Source organism: Phocoena sinus, chromosome 10 (genome assembly GCF_008692025.1).
Source record: "Phocoena sinus isolate mPhoSin1 chromosome 10, mPhoSin1.pri, whole genome shotgun sequence".
In the NCBI taxonomy this organism is placed as follows: Eukaryota; Metazoa; Chordata; class Mammalia; order Artiodactyla; family Phocoenidae; genus Phocoena; species Phocoena sinus.
This window is the reverse complement of record NC_045772.1, coordinates 4,867,959-4,892,726: the sequence shown is the minus strand read 5'-3', so window position 1 is coordinate 4,892,726 and position 24,768 is coordinate 4,867,959. Positions and strand designations below refer to the sequence as shown.

Below are 24,768 nucleotides of genomic sequence, written 5' to 3'. Positions count from 1 at the left end.
GTGGGCTATTTCCACCAGAGCAGAACTTCTCAAACTTCACAGGAGCTTGGGAATCACCAGGAGGGCTTGTTAAAACCTAGATTCCCAGGCCCCATCCCCAGTTTCTGTAGGTCTGGGGAGGCCCGAAAATTTCCATCCTACCAAGTTCCAGGGTGCTGCCCATGGAGCAGTCGCGCCACCCTTTGACAGCCATGGCCCTGGGATATTTAGATGCTGGAAGCGTTTGTTTGTCCCATCCCTGACCCCTCGGCCTCCCTCAAGACCACAAGCCCCAGGGCAGGGACTGAATCTGAGTGTCTGATTTTTCCTCCGGGCTACCGGCGACCCCCACAGGATGGGGCTTGGGGAAGGGGCGCTCCGTGGGCGTTAGAGGGCCGCGGAGGAATGCTTACTGGCCGGAGAGCCGATCTGGGCCGCCAGGGTGGCCGGGGACACCCCCTTCCCCGGCGGGCACCGCCCACAGCCTGCGCAGCACACCCGGGTGGGGGGATCCCGGGAGGGCGCCCCCGGCCCCCGGCTCCCAGCTCGGGCGGGCCCCGGTGGGTGGGCGTACCCGCGACCCAGGTGGCTACCTGCCGCGCGTCTCCAGCAGCCCAGGAGTCCGGTGGCTCCGGCCGCGTCGGGCGCCCTACGCGGGCCCGGGGGGCGGGGCGGGGCGGGGCCTCCGCGGCCCCCTCCCCCGGGCCTGGGCTCCGGCTCTGCGCGGTGGCAGCGGCGGCGGAGGTGGCGCGGGGACCAAGGTGAGTGGCGGGGACGGGTCCCGGAGGCCCCGTCGGAGGAGGGGTCCGGGTGGGCAGGGGGCGGCACGCGTGCCCCTCGGAGGGCGGGGGCCCGGGCGGCGCCGGCGGAGTGGCGTGTGTGCGCGCGCGCGTGTCCCCGCCGAGTGCGGGGACATGGGTTGGGCGGGGGTCGGGCCTTCCCCTTGGTTGGGGGTCCAGCCCCTCCCACCCCCGTCTCCTGGGACCTCCGGAGCACATCCTCTCTCTCAGTCTCTCTCTCGCCCACGCCCCGCCCCCCCTTCTCTTCTCTGTCTCTGAGTTTCTCTCTGTCTCCGTGGGTGGGTCTCTGCGTGTCCGTCCGGCCGCTCGTCCAGCTGCCTTGTTTCCTGATCTTCCCCTCCCCCGACACTGCCCCTCCCCATCGCAGCTCCCCCCTGTCTTTCCACTGCCGCCCCCTTAATAGAGCAAACAAAGATGGTCAGAAGGGAGACACCTCCTTTCTGAGCCCTGTCCTGGCTCGGCGTGCGGCCCCACCCCTCTGGCCTCTGGCCTGGGCCGCCCTCCACCTTCCTGCAGGGAGCTGGCCCTGCAGAGCTGTGCGGGTGCGTTTGGGGCAGCAGGCACAGCTGAGGGCAGAGGCAGAGCCTGTAGAGGTTCGTGCCCTCAACCTGGTGAGCCCCCTCCCGTCCCTTGAGAGGTGGCACACGGGGCAGGTCTGCCCGGTCCGGGGTGTGGGCCTCTGGCAAAACCTCATCATGCAGAGAGCCCGTTCACATGAGCAGCGCCTGACGCTTTCTAAGGTTTTCTCCGATGGAGCCAAGGTAGGGGAGAACTTGCTGCGCTGGGGGAGGGTCCCTGGCCCGAAGGTCACAGGGTGTGGTCTCAGCCCTGCTCGGCCAGGCCACTTCCTGAGGGCGAGCTCCATTTCCCCATCCGTGGCTCAGGGCAGCCCTGAGAGCTGTGTGCAGCTGCTGTGAGAACCCAGCGTGTCCAGGTGATTAGCGATGCTCTTGGCTAGAGCGTGGCTGTGCCTGAGTTCCCAGGGATCCCAAAGGCTGGTCCCTGGACTGCATCTGGAGGGGGAGGGCGAGCTCTCTGTGGCCTCTCAGACCTGCTGCACCAGGCCCAACCCAAGACCCTCCCTAGAGGAGTAAGCTGGGGGCTCTGGGGCAAGAGCCAGGGACCACCAGACTGTCCTCTTTAATGACAAGGCTTGATATAACGCGGATTCCTGGACTCCTATCCTGACCACTGATGGGGCACCAGGAATATACATTTTACCACTCCTCCCCCCTCTTCTGGTGCGCGTTCAGGTGTGAGTGCCGCTGGCTGGTGGCCTTGGGTGATCGGACAAGGTCATATTAGCTCCCTCTGGCTGGCAGGCAGTGGAGCGGACCCAAGAGGAGTCCATCCTGGGGGCATGGCCTTGCTGTGTCCCTGGGCAAGCCACTTGCCCTCTCTGAGCCCACGTCCCCGTCAGTCAGAGGAGATTAGGGCCTCCCTAGGGTCTTTCCTGCCAAACGGTCTGGCATTCTGAGCCATTTGTTTAAATGGTGGTAAGGGGTGGGTGAGGGCTAGAGAATCAAGCTGACCTGGGTTAGCACCTGGGTCAGCATCCACCACTGGCTGGCTGTGTGGCCCTGGGCAAGTCACTGCTTCTCTGGGCCTCAGTTTCCTTATCTGAAAACTGGGAACCTTAAAATTACGAACTCCTTGTGGGTGGTCAGGATGCAAAGAGGCACAACGCCCGACATATCACAAGCTCACCGCAAACTGGCGGTGGGGGTGGGTACCCGTTTTGAGAGTGGCTGGCACTCCGTGTGTCTCGACTGTTTTAACTCTCTGGTGATGGGGACAGTCACATGAACTTAATTTCTCATCAGCAGGGCGAGTGGTCTGTGCAGAAACATTTGTTAGCTGATGGATTTTTTGTTTCTAATGGGTGGCTTAAAAGGCCTGAGGACGGGCACGTGGAATTGCCTCGCAGCCTCAGGCAGCATTTTTATGGCATCCGGCTGTGCGCCGGTGCCAGCTCTCTTGCTCATGGCAGGCACTGGGAGACAACACCCTTGTCCCCCGGCGACTCCCGGCAGATTCTGGAGCGGCTGGGATGGGAGAAGGAAGGCGAAAGCCCCGGGCCCTCACCAGTTTCCCCAAATTGTGGACATTCATGGACGTGAACAAAATCATCTTCTGGGACATCTGTAAGGAGAGCAGAGCTCTCGTGACACCCAGAGAGGAACAGGAAAAGTCATTCATTCATTCATTCGTTCTCGTTCGCCTGGAGGATGGCAAGCGTCCCCAGGGAGGCAGAGGGACCCATGCAGAAAGGGGGAGGCCACAGAAGCAACCTGGATGGGGAGCTGTTGGGTCACACGTGCTGTCAGTGGTCCTCTAGGTCAAAAGCGGAGTCAGGACGTCCTGCTGCGGGACTCACCCCATAGCCCAGGGTGGCCCTCAGGGGTACGGATGCTGAGGAGGACCAGAGTTAGGGTCGGGAGGTATGAATTAGGACCATGGGCTGTGATGAAGACGTGGGAGAGTGAGACAAGGAGGTGACTTCCTGGTGACAGTATAACCTTCTTTTTTTTTTTCTTTTAACCACATCCCTCTTTTATGTCTCAAAATCGAACCTCAGTGGGGGAGCACCTGGAGGCACAGGGACTTTGAAACTCTGTGTGAGCAGAGTTCTAGTGACTCAGGAATCCAGATGTCTCAGGGGAGCAGCCCGGGTGCCGCTGCGTAGAGGACTTGGCTCTAACCTCAGACCCTGGACTCTGGGTGGCCTGGAAGGGGAGCCAGCAGGGGCCAGGGAGGGGCCGCAAAGGCTGGAGACCCCAGAGTCAGGTCCACCTGCTGAGCTTCCGTGCTCTCATTTGTATAGAGTGGATTGGAAAACACACTTAGGTGATTAAGACCTGGGTTCTGGAGCCAGGCTATTAGGGTTCGAATTTCAGCCCCACCTCTCACCAGCTATGTGATGTTGGCAAGTCACCAAACGTCTGTGTGCACCTTGGTTTCTTCATCTATGACGTGGTGATTATCGTAGCACCTACCACATAGGGTGCTTGTGAGGACAGCATGGCTTCATGGGAGGTTTCCAGAAGGACAGTGCCCTGTGTTGGTGTGGTAGAGTGGTCGTGCAGTGACAGCGGCTTGCGGTCAGGCTGACCTGGCACCGGCCCTGGAGTTCTTATCAGTATTAGTGTTAATGTTGTTGTTGGAAACTCACTTGTGGGGTCACGTGATGACTGGGTGAAGCCATGTACAGGGTCCCTCGGTGCACAAGGAAGCCCTCAGGTGATGCTGGCGCCCATCTGTACCCTCTAGGGAGAGCAGAGAGGACAGAGGTGACATTTGCTACTGCATTACCACGTACTACACACAGGCGCAAGTGGGGAGGGGCCAGGGCCAGCTCCTTTCTGAAAAGATTTTCAGGAAAATCTATGTAGCTCATTGCAGCTGGGAGTATTGCTCTCCTCGGTTCTGACTCCAAAGCCTGGGTTTACCTCTGGAAGGAAGCAGGGGACAGCCATTCCCTGAGCACCTACTGTGTGCCAGGCCCTGTGTGAAGTCTTCCCCAGGCACCGTCCCACTTACTCCTCCCAGCAGCCCAGAAGGTGATCATGGCCATGCCCAGTTAACAGATGGGCAAACTGAGGCCTGGAGAGGCCAAGGGCTGCCCGGAGACACAGGGCAGCAAGGAGCAGGGTTGGGGCTCAAACACCAGGGTCTCTGGCATGAGGTGTGCGTGCCCACTTTCCACAATGCTACGTGCCTTAAGGTGAGGGAATGTCACCAAGATGCCTCACTGTCAGGAGCTGCCACCGTGGGCTCCTCTGACCCCAGCAGAAGTCCTGCTCACTTTCTGGAAGGTTCTTAAGGTTTTGCTTTCTGTGCCATCAGCTGGGCTGGCTAAAGGCCTTCTTTGTGTTGCCAAAGCAGTTTCTCCAGCAAAAACAATCAGCTTGGAGTCACTTACCTCCCTTTGAGTCTGAGGGGGGTTACTCTCTGTGCTTCAGTTTTCAAATCTGTGAAATAGGAATTTTTATTTCTGTCCCACTTAGCTCCCGCAAGTGGGTAGGTAAAGCTGTGAAGTTATAGTCCTGGACAGGCACCTGGAAGGCATCTTACATATTTGCTCTCAGTTAACCCTCTGAGGCCTTATGAGGTCATTGTATGATCCCATTGTACAGATGAGGAGGGCAAGGCACAGAGAGGTCAGTATCTTGTCCAGTGTCACACAGCTGGTAAGACTTTGGGTCTCATTAAGATGGACTGAAAGACAGCCATTGAGGCCACGTCTTGGTGGAGAGACATGACGCTCCTTGCTTGGTTATTCCCATGACAGGGAGCTCACTACCTCGTGAGCCCCTGTGATTGTTAGTCTAGGACCTGAGTAGGTGGTGGTGGTGGTGATCCCTGGTACAGTTGACTTAACGTGGGAGAACATCCTGAGCGTGGCTTTGGCTGTGCTGGGTTTGAGCTGCTGACAGGCCCAATCATGGAGAGATGGGGAGGGTGGCCCCAAGTTCTTTGTTACTTACAGTGGTGTCCATCTCATTCCTCCCACTGACTAAATCTGAGGCTGAGAGAGGAGGAAACTCTCAGCAAGGGAGGGCAAACACTAGGTGCTCAATAAATCCTTGTGGTGGACCAATCCTACTTTTTTTTTTTAATTTATTTATTTTATTTATTTTTATTTTTGGCTGTGTTGTATCTTCCTTGCTGCACGTAGGCTTTCTCTGGTTGCAGCGAGCGGGGGCGACTCTTCGTTGCGGTGTGCGGGCTTCTCCTTGCGGTGGCTTCTCTTGTTGCGGAGCACGGGCTCTAGGTGCACAGGCTTCAGTAGTTGTGGCTCACAGGCTCTAGAGTGCACAGCAGGCTCTAGCTGGGCCGCATGGCCTTAGTTGCTCCGTGGCATGTGGGATCTTCCCAGACCAGGGCTTGAACCCGTGTCCCCCGCATTGGCAGGCGGATTCTTAACCACCGCGCCACCAGGGAAGCCCCCCAATCCTATTTCTAAGGAAAATTTCAAATTATAAAACCAACATAGCCACGTTGTACAAAGTCTGGAAAATAGGCTCCGATTTTACCCGTAACCTCAGCCTCTGAACATTATCATCTTGTGTATCATTTCCAGTCTTTTTTGAATCAGTACATCTTGATGTAGAACTGTTTTCACAGGATGTCATCACACCACACGCAGTTCCGTATCCTCTTCCTTTTCACTTGCTGTAATTTCACTTGCTAGCATTTCCCCTGTTCCCTCAGTAGTCCACTAGCTCCTGAAGAGCAGTGACGCTGCGCCGTATCCTGAGCATCTTCATCATTTGACTTGGACCATCCCCCTCTCAGTGGAGCCCCCACGTGGACAAGGATGTGAAAAGCAGGTGTTGACCCCGAGGGCACGCCCCAGAGGTCCAGCAGGACAGCTGGTCAGCCCCCCCAAGCTGTGTGACCTCAGGCGGGGTCCTGCCCCTCTCTGAGTCTCAGGTTCCTGCCGTGCTGTGAAATGAGGGTGGGAACCTCATATCACAGGGCTGCTGGGAGGAGTAGACAAGGGGATGTGATGTCAATTATCTGGCAGTAGTGGGGGCTTGAAATGTGGTAGCTGTTATTACTGTTGCTGTTATTATTATTATTACTATTATTATTATTATTTAGGTCCTATCTCCACAGTTAAATTGTGGAGCCCTGCAAGCAGGAGCCAGGCCCTATACGTTCCTGTGTCCCACCCTATGCCCTATGATATTTATTGATTTGATTCCAAATGTTCAGGTCCCTCCAAAAAGAATGAATCCATGTGGGCAAGGAGCTGGGAGATCCTTTGTTTATACAGTCTCATCTGGTCCACCATGAGTGGGGACCACCAGCCCCATTTTAGAAACAGGCTCAGAGAGTGTGATGGGCCTGCCCAAGGTCACACAGTGGGAAGAAAAAAGCCAGGAATACTTCCTGGAGGAGGTGGCAGTGCTCTGGGCCAACAGGAATGGGTGTCTGACCAGGCCAAGGTGCAGAGTGCTGGTGTTCTGGGGGCAGTGCAGAGGAGCCTGGGAGCTGTCCAGGGCAGAGTGGAACCCAGCACCCACACAGTGCAAGGCAGATTGTGGCTGAGGCTCAGGGGCGTTTGCTGGGCTGAGCTGACCTGAAGTGACAGCAGGGCAGGAATGAGCTAGCTATCTGGGCTCCTGACCCCACCGGCACCCCACCCAGCCACTTCCTTCTGTCCAGGCAGGAAGGGGTGCCCTGTGGGATCAGAGGCTGCAGGCACCTTCCTGGGGCCTGCCTGCTCTGCGAGCCGTGATAAAATATTTATCAGAGATGCCGGCAGCCGGGCTTCCCTGCACAGCGTACAGCTGGGGGCACCTCCCACCCCAGACCTGCAGCCTTGACGAGTCCCGCTGAGTCACGCGCGAGCCCGAGCCCTCCTCAGCCCCTCTGCCCTTTGGCCACGTGGATGCCTCATAATATGTAAGCCATTCGGGTGCACACAGGGCCAGGACATCCAGCTTGGTTAGTGCTGAGGGTTTCAGAGCTCATTCGGCGGCCAAGGTCATAGGCAGAGGAGGCCAGAGGGACGGGATCTCCCCTGTACCCACCCCTGCGGGGTCCCAGCTCCTTAGTCCTCACTGCACCCACCCAGCAGGGTAGGTCCTCAGCACCTCCGTTTGGTGACGGAGACACCGAGGCTCAGAGCAGGGGCGCGACGGGTCCAATCTCACGCTGTTAGTGGCCGAGTGGAGATTTGGTCCTCAGCTGTCTGACCCCTCCGCCGAGGTGCTGGACTCTGTTCTAGTCCGGGGTCAGGGGCTGGGGGTCCTGCCCGCCCCGAAGTGACACAGCTGTGAATTCAGGTTTGTGCGTTTGATTTTCAAAGTGACAGCAACAACAAAACACAGTAGCAGATGGCTCCTTCCTGCTGCTGGAGGTGTGGGTGGAAGGACAGGGCTTTCGGATTCTTTCGTTCACTCATTCATAAAATACATTCTGGGTGCACTGGCCAGGGCCAGCGTTCCAGGCCCTGGGGACCAATGGGGGACACTTAGGCCGTGGTTGGGGGCGCCCTCGGAGCCAGAGAGGGCTGGCTTCTGTGCCCGAGCCCACTTACTGCTTGCTTCCGTGCTCTGTGATCTCTGGTGGGTTGGTCTCCAGTTTGTGAATGGGGGGGTAGAATCAATCACACCTGCGTCCTTGTTCTCCGTCACATCTTCACGTTGGCCTGATGGACATCGATTGGCCTTTGGAACAGGTCTGGTTTCCAGAGAGATCCCGGCAGGCCTTGAGGTTGGCCCTCCCAGGAAATAACCCGGAACCACTGCCCCAGGAGCCTTGCAGGTCTGATGGTTGAAGGTGGAAGTTTTTGCCAAGCTTGGTTCTGAAGGGAACTGGCCTCTGGAGCCACACTCGCTGCCCACAGCTGTGAGAGGGAGCCCTGTGGGTGGCCCGGGTCATCTCCCCGCTCAATGCCTGCAGGTCATCTCATATTCCTGCTTGCTGTCCGCCTTTCCCTCCTCTGGACCCTCCTCCTGCCATTCCTCTATCTGGAATTCTTTTCTTCCCTTCTTCACTGGGGGCTTTTGTTGGTTCTTCAAGCCCCCGCTGGAAGATACCCTCCTCTTCCAGGAAGCCCTCCTGGCTGCCCTGCGTCCACCCCAGGCAGGGTGGGTAGGCGCCTCTCCCGTGCCCTTTACCCTGGAATCTTTGCTCATATCTTTGATCCAGCACTGGATCAGCTCCCCGGTCTCCTCCCCTCCAGCCTGGGGCTCCAAGGGCGGAATTCTGCTCTATTCATCTCTGGGTCCCAGGGCTCAGCTCGGGGTTGGCACAGAGTGGAGCCCCAAGATTGTCTGAGGAACGAGAGAGAATGTCGGACATGAGGGCGGGGCTGGGGTTTTAGGAACGTGTGGTAAGGGGCAGCCGCAAACCTGTAAGGTATGCTCCACGTGTGAACTCCCTGTGTTTCTGTGAGGGACCCCTGTTTTCTTGGTCTTCACAGACGATGGACGTTCAGCTAGACAGCGGGAAATAAGGGCTTCTGGGGCTGAGACTCTTGTGGGGCAGCGGGCGCTGAGTCCTGGGGGTCGGGAGGGCTGGGCCCCTCCTTTTGGAACTGCATGACCCCAAGCGACTCAGCCCCTCTGTCAGGCCTCACTCCCATTCTGCAAACCCAGCATTAATTTGTGGAAGAGAAGCGGACAGGTGGCAGGCTTGCGTTCCTGGGGTGCTCACGGGGATGTCCGACAGACACTCACAACCGGCACAGAAAAAAGGCTGGAGGGAAAAATGCACCAAGATGGTAGCAAGAACTTTCTCTGGTGGTTTGTTTCCTCTTCCAACTGTTTTGTGTTTTTCCAATATTCTCAAGTTCATTCAGTGACTTTGCATGGGTGTTGAGAGCCTTGCGCTGAACCCTATGAGGCAACAGAGCCCGTGCTGCTGGAACGCTCAGTCTGATAGAGAGGTAGCCCCTCTCCAACAGACTGACCCTACATGGTCTGATGGACCCACGGTGTGATGGAGCTGTCATGGTGGGAAGCCCGGAGGAGGCCCCTGGCCCAGCTTGCAGGCTTGTGAAGTTGGGACCTTGCTGGGGAGTGGGGGAGGGCGGGGAGGTGTGCAGGGGGTGGGTTGCTAGGGAGGCCGGTGTGCTGGGACTGGGGAGTGGTCTTCGGCTGGAGACCTGGATGACGGTGAGGTGAGGATGGTGAGAGACCCTGCAAGGAGAGGGTCTGGACCAGATCCTGAGGGATGGGGGGAGGGGTGCTTCTGTTAGAATCACAATGGCTGCATCCCCTGAGGGTCCACCCACCAGCCTTTGGGGGGTGGGGGGAGGCACTGTGCACTAAGGAGCCCAGGCGACCCCTACCCCTATAGGGACCCTATGGGACTGGCACTGCTGTGTCCCCACTTTACAGAATGGGGAAACTGAGGCCAAGTACAGTGAGTGACCAAGCTGCACTTCAGATCCAGGTGTGTTTGTCCCCAGAGCCCAACCGGGACCATCTGGCCTCTCCTGCAGCCCTTGCTTGTCCCTGAGCCTTGGGGCCTCTGTTTTGTCATCCGTAGAGTGGGGATTAGAACCTGACATCTTAGACCAAATGAGCACCCTTCCTATAACTGTCAGGTCCACCCCTTGAATATTTGCTGAGTTCATGATTTCTGTCATCTATGGTTAGAGCATTGCCCAGGGTGGCAGGTTAGGGGGACGAGACACAAGCACAGGAGGCACCTTGGGGACGGGGCTCTGAGGAGAACCCACAGAAATGGGAGATGAGTTTGATTTCACAAGACCAACCGGAAAGAACTTCAGGCAGCCAAAAGGAGGTCGACGTGGACAGTCCCAGGACCAGACCCGGGGGAGTGTGGGCCGCGGGCCCCCGGGGGTGGCAGAAACAAAGCAGGCCGGTGGCTAGGGAGCCGGTTCAGAATGCTCTGGGCCGGGCCAGCTGAGGACTCAGAGGCAGGTGGGGAACACAGCTGCCCACCGAGCCACAGAGGGGGCAGCCCCCGTGCAGGTGAGGTGTCCTCTGCTTTACCTGAAGCTGCAGAGAAGAACCAGCCAACGAAGGGAAAAGGCCTCCGTGCTGATGGTCAAGGTCACCGGCCATCACCTTGGTCTGTGGGCTGCAGGCCTTGGTGCTGGGCAAGGTGTAGGGGGGATGTCGCCGAGCTCAGATGGGTTTCCTCCCTGCATGTATGCTAATACAGCGGGCTCTGACGGGTGCTGTAGGCAGTAGGTGGGCGAGAGGGGAGGAGGGGGGAGGGGGAGGGAGAAGCCCGCCCAGGCCCCAGCCAGGGCCCACCATTCTCTTCCCTTTGCTTCACCAGCAGAGGGTGAGGGGCCCCTGCTCTCTGTGGCTTTCAGCTGGGTGGGCAAGGTGGGCAGAGAAGGCAATGTGCGGTGGCCCCCCCAGGGGCCTGGACGTGTGCCCAGTGTAGGCCTCTGTCCCCTGCTGGAAAAATGAGGACAGCCCCCTCCCTCCCCCACATTCTAGCTTGCTCCCAGAGCAGTTATGAGGCCAGACAGACACTGAGGCTGCCACAGGGTAGAAGATTTGGCCAAGGTCAGGTTCAAATCCAGCGCTTAGCTCAGGGCCTGGTACATATTAGATTCGCATGAAATACTTCCTGGAGAGAAAGTGCACATGGCCTTTGGCAAATTGTGTGGCCCTCTGAGTCCCTGTGTCCTCAGGGAAGGGGGCTGCCGAGGCCCACCCCACCCAGGAATGTTGTGCAGACAGGCCTGGTGCGGAGGGGAGTACTAAGCTGCTAGCCAGGTTAGGACCACAGGAGCCAGCTAAGGAAAGAGGCAGGAGCATGTCCTTAATAGTGAGGGATCTCACTCTCTGAGCTTCCTGGGGGAAAGTGCCACACTGCAGCAGGTGGCCTGGGCAGTACTGTCCTCCAAATGCACGGGTATGTGTGGTCGGGTGGGGCTTGTGGAGAAGGCTTAGGTGGGTGACGTCACCCTGAGCAGGGTTTTGCAGGATGAATAGGAGTTGGCCAAGCAGCCCAGGCTTAGGGAAAGGTTATCCCAGACAGTGGGACAAGGGCAAGCATGTGGACGTGAGCTGGGCCTGGCCTCCAAGGACTGCACCTTCCACCAAGAAGCTGACTTCTGCTTTCATTTGTTTGGGAGGCTTCAGGAAGGCTATTGGCTCCCTTTCGTCTCGCTTCAGACAACCCATGAGCTGACGGCCTCCCTGTAAGGGGCTGGGAGCTTGTGACTGACTGCTTACCCTCTATCTCATCCCTGCAGCAAAGCCCAGGAGACCCCGCTCCTGTCACCTGCCCCCGAGTCTGGGGAAATCCCGTGGGCCCGGCCAGTGCAGGAGGCACCATGCAGCTTTACAGTGGAGCTGGCGGCCTCAGCTCCCAGGCAGACTTCTCACCTCAGTCCCCCCACCGCATCTGCCACCCACACCAGGAACCACAGAGAAAGAGCCCAGGCCTCCATGACTCAAAAACAGAAACTGCTGAGCCCTGAGCCGCTTGGGGGTCAGGCCGGGGGCTGGGCAGGGCCGCCCTCCCACGCCCAGCACCCCAGAGGGGGGCTCCAGGGAGAATAGGTGCCAGGACGCTGTGTCCCCATGCCAGCTCCTGGCCCTGGCCCTGTCACTTGGGTGACTTATGGGCCCGCGGGGAGTCCCTTCCCTGAGCCCATCCAGCCACGCCCCAGGACCCCTGAAGGCACAGTTTCAATACACTCACACAAAGAAAGCAAAGTCACAAGAGTCACTACTTACACATCCCAGAAATGGGGCTGGGGGAGCATAATGAGGGGGGAAGGGCAGCCCGTCCCAGGTCACCAGCAAGAAGGACACATAGAGAGCAGGGCGGCAGCCTCCGTGACTTAGAAGGCGTCTGGGGCGGAGGCCACTGGCTTTTCTCAGCCTCAACTCTAAGTGCGCCCGGGGAAAGCAGAGCCCCTGGAAAAGCAAAGCGCGGAATCCTAAGCTCACACCCTTCCTCGTCTAACTGTCCGATCTCGGCGTGAACCGGGTGGTCACGCTGTAAAATCCCTGGGCGGCAACTCGGACTCATCACGGGGTCTTCCTGAAACCTTTCCCCCCAAACCCCCTCATGCACCCCGAGGTGGCATCGTGGCACCCACTGTCCTCCCAGCCTTTGGGGCCCCGGGCTGCATCTCCTGCCTCTGCTCTGTGTTTGCTCTGCCCTGCCTCTGTGATGCCCTCCCCTTCGGCCTGAGAGAGACCTGGCCCATCTGAGCACCAGCCATGGCCCATCCCCAGATGCCCCCCACCCAGATGCCCCGGGCAGGTCTGGGGCCTGCAGCTGCAGGGGGCTGAGGAGTGCTGAGGAGAGAAGGGGAGGCCAGAGGGCCACCTCCTGCCTTTGCCCTGACCGTCCCCTCCAGAGCCCAGAGTCTCTCCCGGGGACCGCTGAGTGCAGGGCCTGTCCTCTATTGATGGCTCAGCCCGTGTCCTCATCGATGCCGCGGTCCGTCCAATTCCTGCCACCAGGTCTGCAGCCCGCCCCGGCCCTGCTGGGCGAGGCCATCCTTCCAGGCTTGTTTGAAATGTCACTGCCTCTGGAGGCACTTTGGAGCTCCCCAGGGCAGTTGGTGTCCTCGGGGTTCTCATAACCCTCCACCCATTGCCTCCTCTGTTCCTGGCCTCCTGCGACTCCAGGGAAGAGGAAACGTGGCCTCCTCTGGGGACAGGTTCCGGCCTGCAGTAGGTGCTCACAATCACTAATGACTTGATGGGGGCAGAGGGGGTCCCCCAGAGTGACAGCGTGTAGTGTGGGCCCTCCAGGTCAGAGCTGGGCTCGATCTCAGCACTTCCACTTACCTGCCGTGCAACAGGGTAGGTCAGTTCCCTCAGAACCTCAGTTTCCTCCTGAGAAAAATGTGGGTGGAAATTCTGACCTGGCTGCCCCAGGAGGGAGGGAGTGGGGGGCCCAGCACCCAGTAGGACCTCAGTATTTGCTCTTTTCGCCACACGTTAGGACAGTCCTGCTCTGTGTGTGACCCTGAATGTCCCACCCCTGCTCCCGGCCTCCGTCTTTCTGTCTGTAAAATGGACAGCTGAGCTACATGAACTCCGGGAGCCTTTGGACCTAGCCTCCTGTGGGAGAGAGTGGGGTGCAGAGGGCCTGGGAAGCAGCGTCAGACACAGGTCATCCCCTTCTCTTACTTCCCCCTGCGTTTATTGTATTGACCGGCCTTTCTTGTAGGAAAGGAGGGCCAGGTGGGTTTTGTTAAATGCTGTTTCTTAGCTGCTTGTGTCAGTTACCAAACTTAAACCACATTCACGGCCAAGAAAGTGTAGGAACTGCAGACTCAGGTGTGTGAGGAGGGGAGAGTAACGGAGGGCTGGAGGGTCCGGGACTCCAGGGTCCTGGGTCCCTTCCCTCCAGACACCTCTAGGAGTGGAATCCTCCCAGTCTCCTATTCCCCCCACCCCCCGTCCACCCCTGCCCCCAGCCCCTCCTGAGACAGCAGAGCCTCGTTGCTGCTGCTACCCTGCTATGCAGGCTGCCAGGGGAAATGCCCTGTCTGAGGCTCCACTGCTCTGATCTCACCCTCCAGGTGCCGCGGGAACATCACCGCCCCTCCTGCAGCTTCATTAGCCCTGTCTGCAGAAGCGGGAATGGCGATACCCGTGTGAGAGGGTATTGGGACTGTATGATCATATGGTACACCCTTCAGGCCTGTGCTTGGCTATTAGAAAATGCTTATAATGTAATAACTATGGTTGTGTTATTGCTATAATCATTATCAAGATGTTCCTGGATTTAAAAAAACAAAAACAAAACATGCTAGGAGATCTAGTACATGTGTGAGATATGGACTGATTTTTTTACTCTGAGCTTCCTGGCAACAAAAGCAAAGAGGGAAAGTGGATCACTCACTAGATTCATAATGCCCTTAAGATGAAAACGCAGCCTTTCCTGGGAATGAAATCCAAGGGATGATCCTCCTAGGTGCCCTCCTAAAGGGCTCCCTGTGTGATGTGAACAACACCCTGGCTTGATCCAAGGAGCTAGTATCTGGGGCAGGACCCTCAGGCTTTCCTAACTGCAGGGAAGATGGAGAGGGGCATCCTCAGGTGGTCTGCAAGGGGGACCCAGTGAGGCCCATAACCTTGAGATGACTGAAGCTTCATGTGTTATCTTCAAAATCCATGAGGATTTCACCTCAGTCTATAATTAAGGCATCTGTATTAACTCTAAAAATAACGTTTTCCCTCCTCTACTCAAAATCTTTGGGTACCACAGACATTCCCTACAGATGGGCCATGCTCATTCCTTGGCTTTGCCGTAAGGTGGGGTCCCAAGCCCTTTTAGAGAAGCCCATGAAAGCCACACTCCTCTCCCCGACAAAAGGCACACTCACATTCGGGAGTTATGCAGACAATTTCAGGGTTTCACAGATCCTGAAAAACTCCCGGGCCTCCAGGACCCTGAGTTGACGGGCTCTGATCTGGGGTGACAGGGGTAAGTGCATATCTTCTGAACCAAGCTCATGAGAATTTTTTCTCCCCGGTGGGCTTCTGTTAGACATGGAGCAGCTCCAATTGATGTTGAGGCTGTGTACTCTGTACAGAGCCAGATGTTTTTACTGTGGCCCAAACAGGAGTAGACCTGGTGCCTGACAGCCTCCTGGACACGCCAGGCACTTGAGTCAGTGAGGACTTTTACACTGACTGCAGAACACCAGGGAAGGACGGGGAAATCAACGCAGAGACCGCGTACGACGCTCCCTTGTCCTGGGTTCCATCCCCTTTTTTTTTTCTTTTTTTCTTTTTTTTTTTTTTTTTTTTTTTTTTTTGCGGTACGCGGGCCTCTCACTGTCGTGGCCTCTCCCGTTGCGGAGCACAGGCTCCGGACGCACAGGCTTAGCGGCCATGGCTCACGGGCCCAGCCGCTCCGCGGCACGTGGGATCTTCCCGGACCGGGGCACGAATCCGCGTCCCCTGCATCGGCAGGCGGACTCTCAACCACTGCGCCACCAGGGAAGCCCCCCATCCCCTTTTACACCTGGGTGGGTGCCCAGTAAGCTGGTACCTGGCTTTTATAACATCTTGTTATATTCATGCTTTCTTTTCTCTTTGATTATGTTAAGCAAATTCATTTTACAGTCTCTTTCCAATAGTTTCGTGGCTGAAGTTTTAGGAATTTCATCCTGACATTTGTAGCGTTTGCTCTCCTTTCCCGCATAGCGGCTGTTTCTCCGTGTGTCGCATAATTTGAGATCATGAGTTTATTTCCAGCCAGGCTTTATCTGTGGAAACCCCAGGAGGCCTGGCTTGTGCGCTTACCCCTCCAGAGCATCTCTGTGGTCGCTCTGCTTGGCAGCCTAGGGCTGTCACAGCCTGGGGCCACATCTATGTTAATCAGTTTAGGCTCTCTCCACCGTAACCCAGCAGCGTGTGAAGGTGGGCTCTTGGCTACAGATTATCAGGAGCCCTGCATGCTTTTTCCTACCTCGAGTTCAGGTGGTCAGAGACAAGTTTTCTTGTCATCTCCGTCAATGGGGAGATCTTTCTCCCGGCTACCCATTTATTAGGGGTGCAGCCCCTCGAGACCCCTGGCTTTCTGTGAAGAGCTCAGTTGCATCTCCCATCGTCCTGCTTGCTGGTGTCTTATCTCCTGACTGCTGGGTTTAACCTCTGTCTCAATATCCCTCTCCCTACCCTACAAGGCACCTTCATTTAACGTCTGGGTTTTTAGTTCACAGTATTTTCCTGTGACTTAAATGTTATGCTAATTAGAGTACAGCTAGAAGAGTGTAATAGTTAAGAATACAGACTCTGGAGCTGGACTGCCTGGGCTTGAATCCCAGCTCCACCAGCATGAGATGTGCTCAGTTTCTTCATCTGTGACATGGGAATAGCAGTAGTTGGGGTTGCTGCAAGCGCTAGAGGGCGTTGACGGAAAACAGTAAAACACCTGTTATTTTACCAGCAAAAATGGGTTTATTCAGGAACGGCAAAGAATTGCAATTCAGGATGCACAACCTATGGTGAACCACAGGCGAGTCCAGGGTACCATTCTTTTATAAGAGAGAAGGGGAGCTGGGAGGGGCTGTTATAAACAAAGAGTCCATTGGAGGAAACTGGGAGTTTGAAGTGTAATGGCTTTTCATTAGCTGAATTGTACCAGTCTCTCATTGGCTGGGCTGTTGCCAGGCGAGGAGAAATTCTTCCTTCCTCCTGCTGGAAAGTAAGTAGTAACCTTCCTGTTGGAGATGCAAAGGTACGTCTCTTCCTGTTGGGTCTGTGGTTGACCAGAAGTGATGGGGTGTGAGAGCTCCCCCTTCTGGCCTCCCACATCCATTTTAAATGAGGTTTCTGTTCATTAATTTTCACAAGGGCTTGATACATTAAGACACTTGAGAACATCGCTCCTTATTGAATTATTGCATATTGCAAGCATTATACTGGCCTTCAGTAAAATTAATATTAAATATGATATAAGTATACTGATAAGATTATCTTAATGATAATCCTAATATTATTCTGGCCCCTGGTGATCATCCTCATTTTCTTACTAGCTCAGTTATGCATTGAGATGTGTGTAATTTTTTTATCCAGCATTTCTAGGTGCTATGTAGGAAAGAGCTGTCAGGTTGTGTAGTTCTCTAAATTGACCTTTCAGTGGTTAATGCAAAATAATGATCATACTCTGCAGGTATTACTACTTCTGACCAAGCACTTTCAGAGCCTGTAGATACCTGTCTCTAATTCTCCTAGTAAGTTGCAGGCCACCTTTGGAGTCCGGTGGAATCCAGCTCAGCCGCATACCTGCCAGCTCTGTGACACATCTGTGACACATCTTGCGGTCTGTGCAAATCTTCCATCCTTTATCCGACTGACACCCCCAGGGCCAGATGTGACTTTGGAATTCCTACTGTTTTTGAATGATACAGTCTGTTGCTGCCCTGTAGAAGGGGTCAGGGAGGCATCCTGGGGAAAGTTTTGCACAGGATCTCCACTAAGTAGGAGCTCTAAATAACTTCACTTCTGGTCAGGTCAGGTTTTGTGGCCGAATGAGCCCTGAAAAATCTGAGTTTTCAGAGCTCTTTGCAATTCTGAATCACAGATGGAGTCTTGCAGTCGGGGCAGGGGATTGGACTTGACTCTCACTCCAACAAGGAGAAGTGGGGATTTATAGCCAAGGAGCAAGGCGGGGGGTCAGTGGATGGGAAAGTAGGAAGAGGAAACATCTGGGGAAGGAGGATTCTTGCTGACCCACTTAGCCAAATCCTTGCTTAAGGCCAGCCAGGGTGGTGAGACGGCGGGGGGGGTGGGCAGGACGAGGGGGGTCTGACAGTGGCGAGTGGAGGATTTTCACTAAACTGACAGGATTCTCGCTCACAGTGGATCCTACAAGAACAGAGAGGGAAGCCCACGGTCAGGCCTCGTCCAGCAGAGGCTCCAAGGAGACTGGTAACAGTTAGGTCAAGAAGAAAGTTTTTGTCCGTGTCCGCTGGGCGTTTGCCCCTCACCTCAGCTTGCAGAAGCCTCGGCCTCCGAGAGCATCTGATGGAGAAGGTAGGCCCGTCCCGAGATCCTAACGCAAGACAGAGGGAGGACGACGGCCTGGGGGTTGTCGGCTGAGCTGGGTCAAGGGGAGAAATGTCTGCATCACTGGGGTGGGGACCCAGTGCCCAGGGGAAGCCAGAGGACTGGGAGTGGAGAGCGGGAGGCCAGCTGGTGGTAATGGCTAAGGCTGCTGAGGACCTACTGGGTGCTAGGCCCGTCCTAAGCATTGGACGTCTCTGAATACATTTACAGCCTTGAGATCTCCCAGGGAGGAAGATGTTATTCTGACTCTCATCTTACAGATGAGGAAACTGAGGCACAGTTCAACAGAAGTACTCAGCCCCAGGTGGTCAGCTGTCAACTAGTGAAGCCACGTTCCAGCCCAGGCCATCTGGCTCCAGAGCCCATGCCCCGAATCACAATTCTTTACTGCCTTTTACTATTAATATAATCCCTGAAAAAGAAACTTGTTGGAGGGAAGGGAGGAAGGGCACCCAGGCAGAGGGCAGAGGCTGGGTAAAGGCCCGGAGGTGGGAAGCAGGCAGAAGGGCTGTAGGACAGTGGTTGCTTTGTCTCCTCGGGGGCTGGGGGTGGCAGGACGGGGCCTAGAGGGGCTTCATGGGAGACACAGCAGAGGTGGGAGGATGAGTGCCACGCCCAGACTGTGGAGGTCTTGGACACCTTGCCGGAAACGTGGAGTTCATCCTGCAGGCTAGGGGCCTCGGCTGAAGCCGCTGAGCAGACGGACAGGTCACACCTGGGGGGCAGAGTGAGTGTGCCAGCAGCAGGGTGGAGTCCCGTAGGCTGTGAGGCCAGGAGGCCGTGTCTGGGGCAGGGGAGGTGGTGAAGTCTGGAGCCTTCGAGGCCCAGAGGTGGGCAGGCTCCAGGGACAGGGACAGGGCCTACGCTAGCTGGCCCTGCAGGGGCTGGGGGACAGCAAGGGGGTGCTACCCGTCCAGGCTTCGGGCGGGGATGGTCCCAGTCTCCTCCAGGAGCAGGCCTGGGTTCTGTCCACGGCCCACCATGGAAGAAGCCGGGGACTGGAATAGGGACCCCTGCATCTATGCTGGCCCTGCCTCTCTCAGCCTGTGTGACCTGGTAGGTGACACAGGATCTGTGGCCTCAACGTCCATCTGCAGTGGAGGAAGAGGCAACCCAGCTGGCAGGGTTGCCATGGGGACCGTGGGCCAGGCTGGCCGGGGTGAGCCCTCAGTAAGGGGTACCTCTCACCCCTAGGAGGAGACGCTCCCCCACCAAAACCTTACAGCAAATCTCCGCAACCGTTTCTCCTGCATTAAATGCATCCCTTCGTGGACTGTGAACTTCGGCCTTGGAGAAGCGGGAGGATGGCGAGAGGAGCGCCGTCCTGGGGGGATGCCCCTCCCCTGGGAGCGAAGCCTTAGACTTGGCAGAGCCCAGCTGACCCCGCATCACCTCCCCTCTGGGCTCTTTGGGCTTTGTTTACAAAGTCAAGAACATAGCCGCCACCACCCCCACCCCCACTGGAGCTAGTCATTCCTGCCTCACGGGGCTGTTTGGAAGAATACGTGGAAAGGCGCTTCCAAAGCTCCCATGGCCACCAACCTGGTCCACGATCTCAGGCTCCTTCTCCTGGGGCTTTTCATTATCAGTGTGAGTTCTGATGTCCTGAGCGGTACTTGTTCTTTCCGATTCTTCTAAGAAAAGGCTGCTGGCCAGGAAAGTGCCTGGGGAGGATATAAAGCTGGACATCAAGCCCAGTCCGCCCAGCTCTGCCCTGTGTGCCCTCAGTCCACCTATCTGCACAGTGGGGACGGTGGCAGGGCCGCCTTGCAGGGCAGCTGCATTTATCCAGGTCAGGAATGGCAGATGCGGACCCGGCTCTGTTATCCTTCAGGGGCCACACCACGATGCCTTCGCCAGAAGTAACCTGTCACCACCCGTCTCCCGGAGTTTGTGTGCTCCTGTTAAAGAAGTCGGGAGTAGGGAGATGAGGGTGCCTCCAGTTTGCTGAGCTTTGGGGCCTGACCTTTCCACGTTTGGATGTGGGAGTTTTCTGGACATGGAGGTCAAAGCCAGAGTCTGGGGGAGTGCAGGCCCTGTCTGGGGAAAGGCAGTATACTGGTGTCTTAGGGCTGCTTTCACCAGTTGCCACACACTGGGTGGCTTAAAACAGAAGTTGATTTTCTCACAGTTCTGGAGGCTGGAAGTCTGAAATCAAGGTGTCAGCAGGTCAAGGATCGCTCCTCGTCTCTTCCAGCCTCTGCTGGTAGCTGCCACCACATCGCTGTCTTCCCTCTGTGCCTGGATCTCTGTGTCTTCAGGTGGCCTTCTCATAAGGACAACAGTCACTGGCTGCAGGGCCCACCCGACTCCGGTATGATCTTGTCTCAGCTTGAGCACAGCTGCAGAGACCTACACCCAGATGAGTTCACAGGCACCAGGGGTTAGGACTCCAGCGTGTCTTTTGGGAGCAACACCGGGTGAGCAGTCTGGGTGCCCCAGGACTCAGCCCAGCGGGCAGATTGCTTCTCCTGTCTTCAAGTTAGTCGTGCAGAGCTGGACGGGGCAGGTGGGGTCCTTTTCCGAACAGGAGGCACCTGGGTGGTGGTGGCCCCCCTGCGTCAGTGTTGCCTCTTCTCGTGACATCGCTGAAAGGAAGGAAGTAGTGGCTGCTGCTTTTTCGGGGCCTGCTCCGCGCTGGGTCCCGGGCAGACATGCACATCCTCATTAGTGTAGGAGGTCACTGAGCAAACGTCCAGACGCCGAAGCCAGCTGGTTTGAATCCCTGGCCAGGCCACGTGACCTTGGACCCATCGCTTTTTCCAGGGGCGCCCCTGGCTCACCTGTAAACTGGGTTGATGAGAGCAGCTCCCTCCCGGTGGAACTGCTATGGAAATTGAAGGGTGGGTGCCGCTCACGCTGGGAGGGACATTCTGCAGAGGGGTCCAAGGCCCAGGGGGCTGAGGAGCTTGCAGGGGAGGTGGCCGAGCAGGGAGCAGACCCGGTTCGGGGGGCCGTGGAGCCTGGCATCTCTGCTGTGCCGTGCTTCTGCTCTACTCCCCTCACTGCGCCACGGCGCACCTATTTATAGACCAGAATCAGGGTTACACAACACCCGCCCGGGAGGGGCCTTGAGGACTGATTGCTTGAGACCTCGTTTACAGATGGGAAACTGAGGCTTGGAAAGAGTCTCCCGTGGATGCCCTGTGGGATCTAAGAACAGGGACCTCTGCTGATCCGAGCCCCCTGACCCACCCCAGGAGTGGGATCCAGAGTGAAAGGAAAGGGGAGTGTTCTGAGAGCAGAGGATGGAGACCACTGGTGTGGGGAAGGGGCTCCAGGAGGGGTCCTGGTGGCCGTGGGGTGTGGGAGTCGGGGCTCAGCTGGTAGAGAGAAGACTTGAGGGGACCATGAACATGTCAGGAGGTGTCGGATGACAGAGCTAGGATGGGACGGCGAGCTCACCCCATGACGGCAGAGACCCTGTCTTTCATGTCCCCTGCTGTATTCCCGACACCAAGAACAGTGCCAGGCATGTAGTAGGTGCTCAGCGTTTATTAAAGCACTGGGGAGGTGGGCTTCGTCCCCCAGGAGCACAGTGTCCCCGCTCCCACGCTTTCTAGCTGACAGCTCGAGCAGGTAGCTTAACCCCACTCGGCTTCACTGTCCCCATCTCTGAAGTCGGGGTGATAACGGTTGGCACTGGCTCGGAAGCCACTGAAAGGAACTTTTCCTCCGGAGCACCGTGAGGGCAGGACCCACCCACCTTTGGTGTTGGTGTCCCCAACCCAGGCTTGGCACGGTGAGCATCTGTAAGTCCCCCCATTCATGAAATGCCACACATGTTGCTTCTGGTGGGCCGATGCCCATCCAGCCTTGGAGGAGGACCGGCCGTCCAGCCTTGGGACAGAACCGGCACGTTGCAAAGCGTTCGGAGATGACCAGGCTGGAGTCACTGAGGGTGACCTGGGCTTAGCCCTGACTCAGGAATCTTCTTTCTGCAGTACGACCGTCACAGCCGGCAGTAAGCAAGCCCTTGGCGTGCACCCCACGACTACGTGAATGGTCTCGTCCCACCTCAGCCCATCATGGGGCAGGTGTGTCCCCATCCCCGTCCATCCCAGAGAAGGGACGGATGGGCCGAGCACTCCCCGCATGGCTCCCTGCGCCCGGCACATTGCCAAGCCCCTGCCTGGGTGTCCAGGCCCTGGGGGGTCCCCAACCAGCAGGAGGGACTTTCCCAGGCAGCTGTGGGGAGCACCAGCCTTCGCCACCAGGGGGCGCACGTGCCCCTCGAGTGGGCAGGCCTGGGGCGGGCAGGGAGCGGCCGGCTGAAGTCAGCGCCCGAGAGAGGGACAAGAGGGTGACAGAGCTGGTGGCTGTCTCTTCCCCGCTCGTGTCCTCACCCCGGTGGCCTAGAGGTCTGAAGGCCTGGGTTCCAGAGCTGCACGGACTTACGGCAGTCCTGTCCCCAGGCGTCAGGCTGTCCATCCGTGACGTGAGGGGCTGAGCCAGGCTCGGGGGTTTGCAGACCCCAGGGAATCACGCAAGAGTCCCCGAGATGCTCCTGAGCGATCCCAGGTCCCACTCCCAAAGATCCTGACTGGGGTTTGAACCAGCCCCAGGGGACTTCCTGATGCAAAGAAAGTCCCAGTGCCTTGAGCCCATCCTAAAGGTCATTGCCAGTCCTAGCGCGGTGCCCATGAAGACAAAACCTCTGGCCAGCTCCCCAGCACAGTCATACCTCAGGGACCAAAGACACCTAGGTCACCATCTCCTGCCACATCTACGGGGAGCACATGGCCTCTGAAAGGCTTTATGGGGTCTCATTTCCCCTGTCCCTCAACTCTCTACCCCATGCATCTTACAGACGGGCAGACCGAGGCCCTAGAGGTCATTTGACTTGGTGGCAGGGCCAGTGGACCCCAGTTCTGGTCCCCCAACCGAGGGCTCCCTCTCCCAACAGAAGGAAGAGCCCTGCGGGGGGGCGGTCCCCCTTAGTGACCAGGGTCCTGTACCAGCTCCTGACACCCCACTGGTCGGGGAGGGGTTGGAATGAAGTTTGGATCCTGAAGGAGAGGACATGGCTGATGCCGTCAGGCCTGGCACGGCTCTTGGAGCAGGGTTACTCTGGCAGCTTTGGGGGTGCATGATGGGTACCCCCGTCTCCCAGTCCCTTGAATGGAGGGCATTTCCCATCCCTGAGTGCCAGACACACATGGGCCCAGCGCAGCATCCCCCTCCCCCCATACAGTTGCTCAATCCCCAACCCCTTATCTGGCCTGGAAGGCTCTGTAAGTGAGTGGAGGGCCCGTGCCTGCCTGCGGGGCAGCAGCTCAGCCAGAGCTGTCACGTGGGGCCTCAGGCCCCGGAGGCCCGGTCATCTGATGCTTCCCAGGAAGCCAGAAATCAGGGTTTCTATGTCAGCCTCTCCATTGTAAAACCTTGGCTGCATGCAGTTGGGGTTTTTTGTTTTCTTTCCCCGCACTGCCAACTGTGTGGAACACGTTTAAGGGCTGGACTTGGCCATCGGCCATCCAGTTGCCCCCTGCTTTGAGGGGTGGGAGGGTTTGTCTCCTTCTGGCCTTGGCCTCAGATTCTGGCCCTGGGGGCTGGCTGCTCCTCTGGCTGTCCAGCACCCCCACCCCCCCGCCCCGTGCCCCTCCCTGCCTGTCGCCAGCCCAAACACAGGGCAGTGGCACTTTTGCCTGGGTCTCCACTACACTCCCAGTACTGGGCTGTTGGGTGTAGACGGATCTTACAGAAGTCTGCGGCTGGCTTCAGGGGGCAGCTAAAGCTAATTCCTTAACACTGAGTGTGCATGGCTTTTAAATCCCTCAGCCATCCCCACCTCTGGCATTTCTTGCTGGCCTCTTCTCCCAGCCCCTCCTCTTCTTGTCTTCTCCTGCCCTCCCACCGTGGGCTGCCCTTACCACGCACCTCCATTTTTCCCTTGATTCCCCATCCAGAGCAGTCCAGCCTCCCTCCGCTCTCAGCTGGCTGCTTTGGCCAGCCAGGCCCTCCCGGTGGTTGAGTGTTTCGCACCCGAGGGTGCCAAGCAAACGAAGCCAGCCCCTCCCCCGAGAGTCTGCCTCCAGTTCGGGAAACCATCCTTTATCCCGTCCACCCGGGGTCTGAGCCAATCCCGGGGGTTCTCTGCTGCATTTACACCAGCAGTAACAGTGGTTCTATCTCTGTCCAGTGTGGCACCTTTTACAAAGCATTGAATCCCTTCCTGCCTGTGAGACAGATGCTTATCCATCCATTTAACCAAATATTTACTGCGTGTCTACTGCATGCTGGGCTCAGGAATGTACTGGTGAACCAGTTAGTACAGTCCCAGCCCTCCTGGCTTATGGCATCGCATGGAAAACTCACCAGATGACCAGAGGGCAACCCCTGAGCCTAACCCAGGGTGAAGGCAGTCAGATGGGGGAGCCAGGAGAGGCGGGGAAGGCCCTCCAAGCTCTGGCTCTGGACTCCAGGCTCTGGACCTGATTCTCGGGGCAGTGGGAACACACGGGAGCTCTAAGCACAGGGGCGTGTGAGTGTACCAAAGACCACTCCAGCCACCACCCAGAGGATGGGCTTGTCCGGTGACCTGTGTGGCCCCGGGGAGAGAGGTCAGGGAGTGTCTGTTGTCCTGGCCTGGGAAGGTGACAGTGGAAGTGGAAGGAGTAGACGGGGTCCACAGAAGTTTCTAAAAGGGCGAGAAACCACCAGGGGCTTCACTGAGAGTTCAGTCCTTCCTGGTCTGTCACTCACACCGAGTCACGCAGGTCTCGGCCTTGGGGATTATGGGTTCTGGGGGAGTCAAAGGTCTCTGTTCCCTCGATTTGGAGCTCAGGGTCGGGGTTTGCCAGGCATGACTCTGCCCCCCTAGGATGAGGGTAATGTCTGGCACGCAGTAGGTGCTCGGAAAATGCTGGTTGATTTCACTGGACGTCTCCTCACCAGGGTCTCATACACCTTATATGAGGTTCTCCTGGTTCCTGGAGCCACAAAAGAGGCTCATTGGCTGCTCGGCCTGGCCTTGGCAACCCACCCTGCCT

At 57.3% G+C, this 24,768-nt stretch overlaps 1 protein-coding gene across 4 annotated transcripts in view; it reads left to right on the top strand.

The window, feature by feature from the left end:
* The first annotated feature begins 671 nt into the window (after positions 1-671).
* PRR5 (proline rich 5) overlaps positions 672-24,768 on the top strand; it is a 51,079-nt gene continuing 26,982 nt past the window's right edge. The window contains exons 1-2 of one of the 4 annotated variants that reach the window (XM_032646514.1): positions 703-740; positions 19,974-20,196. Coding sequence is in view for 1 of the 4 variants with exons in the window: in XM_032646512.1 (XP_032502403.1) it covers positions 1,530-1,540 (11 nt within the window). In the remaining 3 variants the exon portion in view is untranslated. Of the gene's footprint in view, positions 741-1,521; positions 1,541-7,530; positions 7,577-19,973; positions 20,197-24,768 lie in introns of those variants that run through there. The other 3 variants (XM_032646513.1, XM_032646512.1, XM_032646516.1) reach the window with 3 other exon arrangements.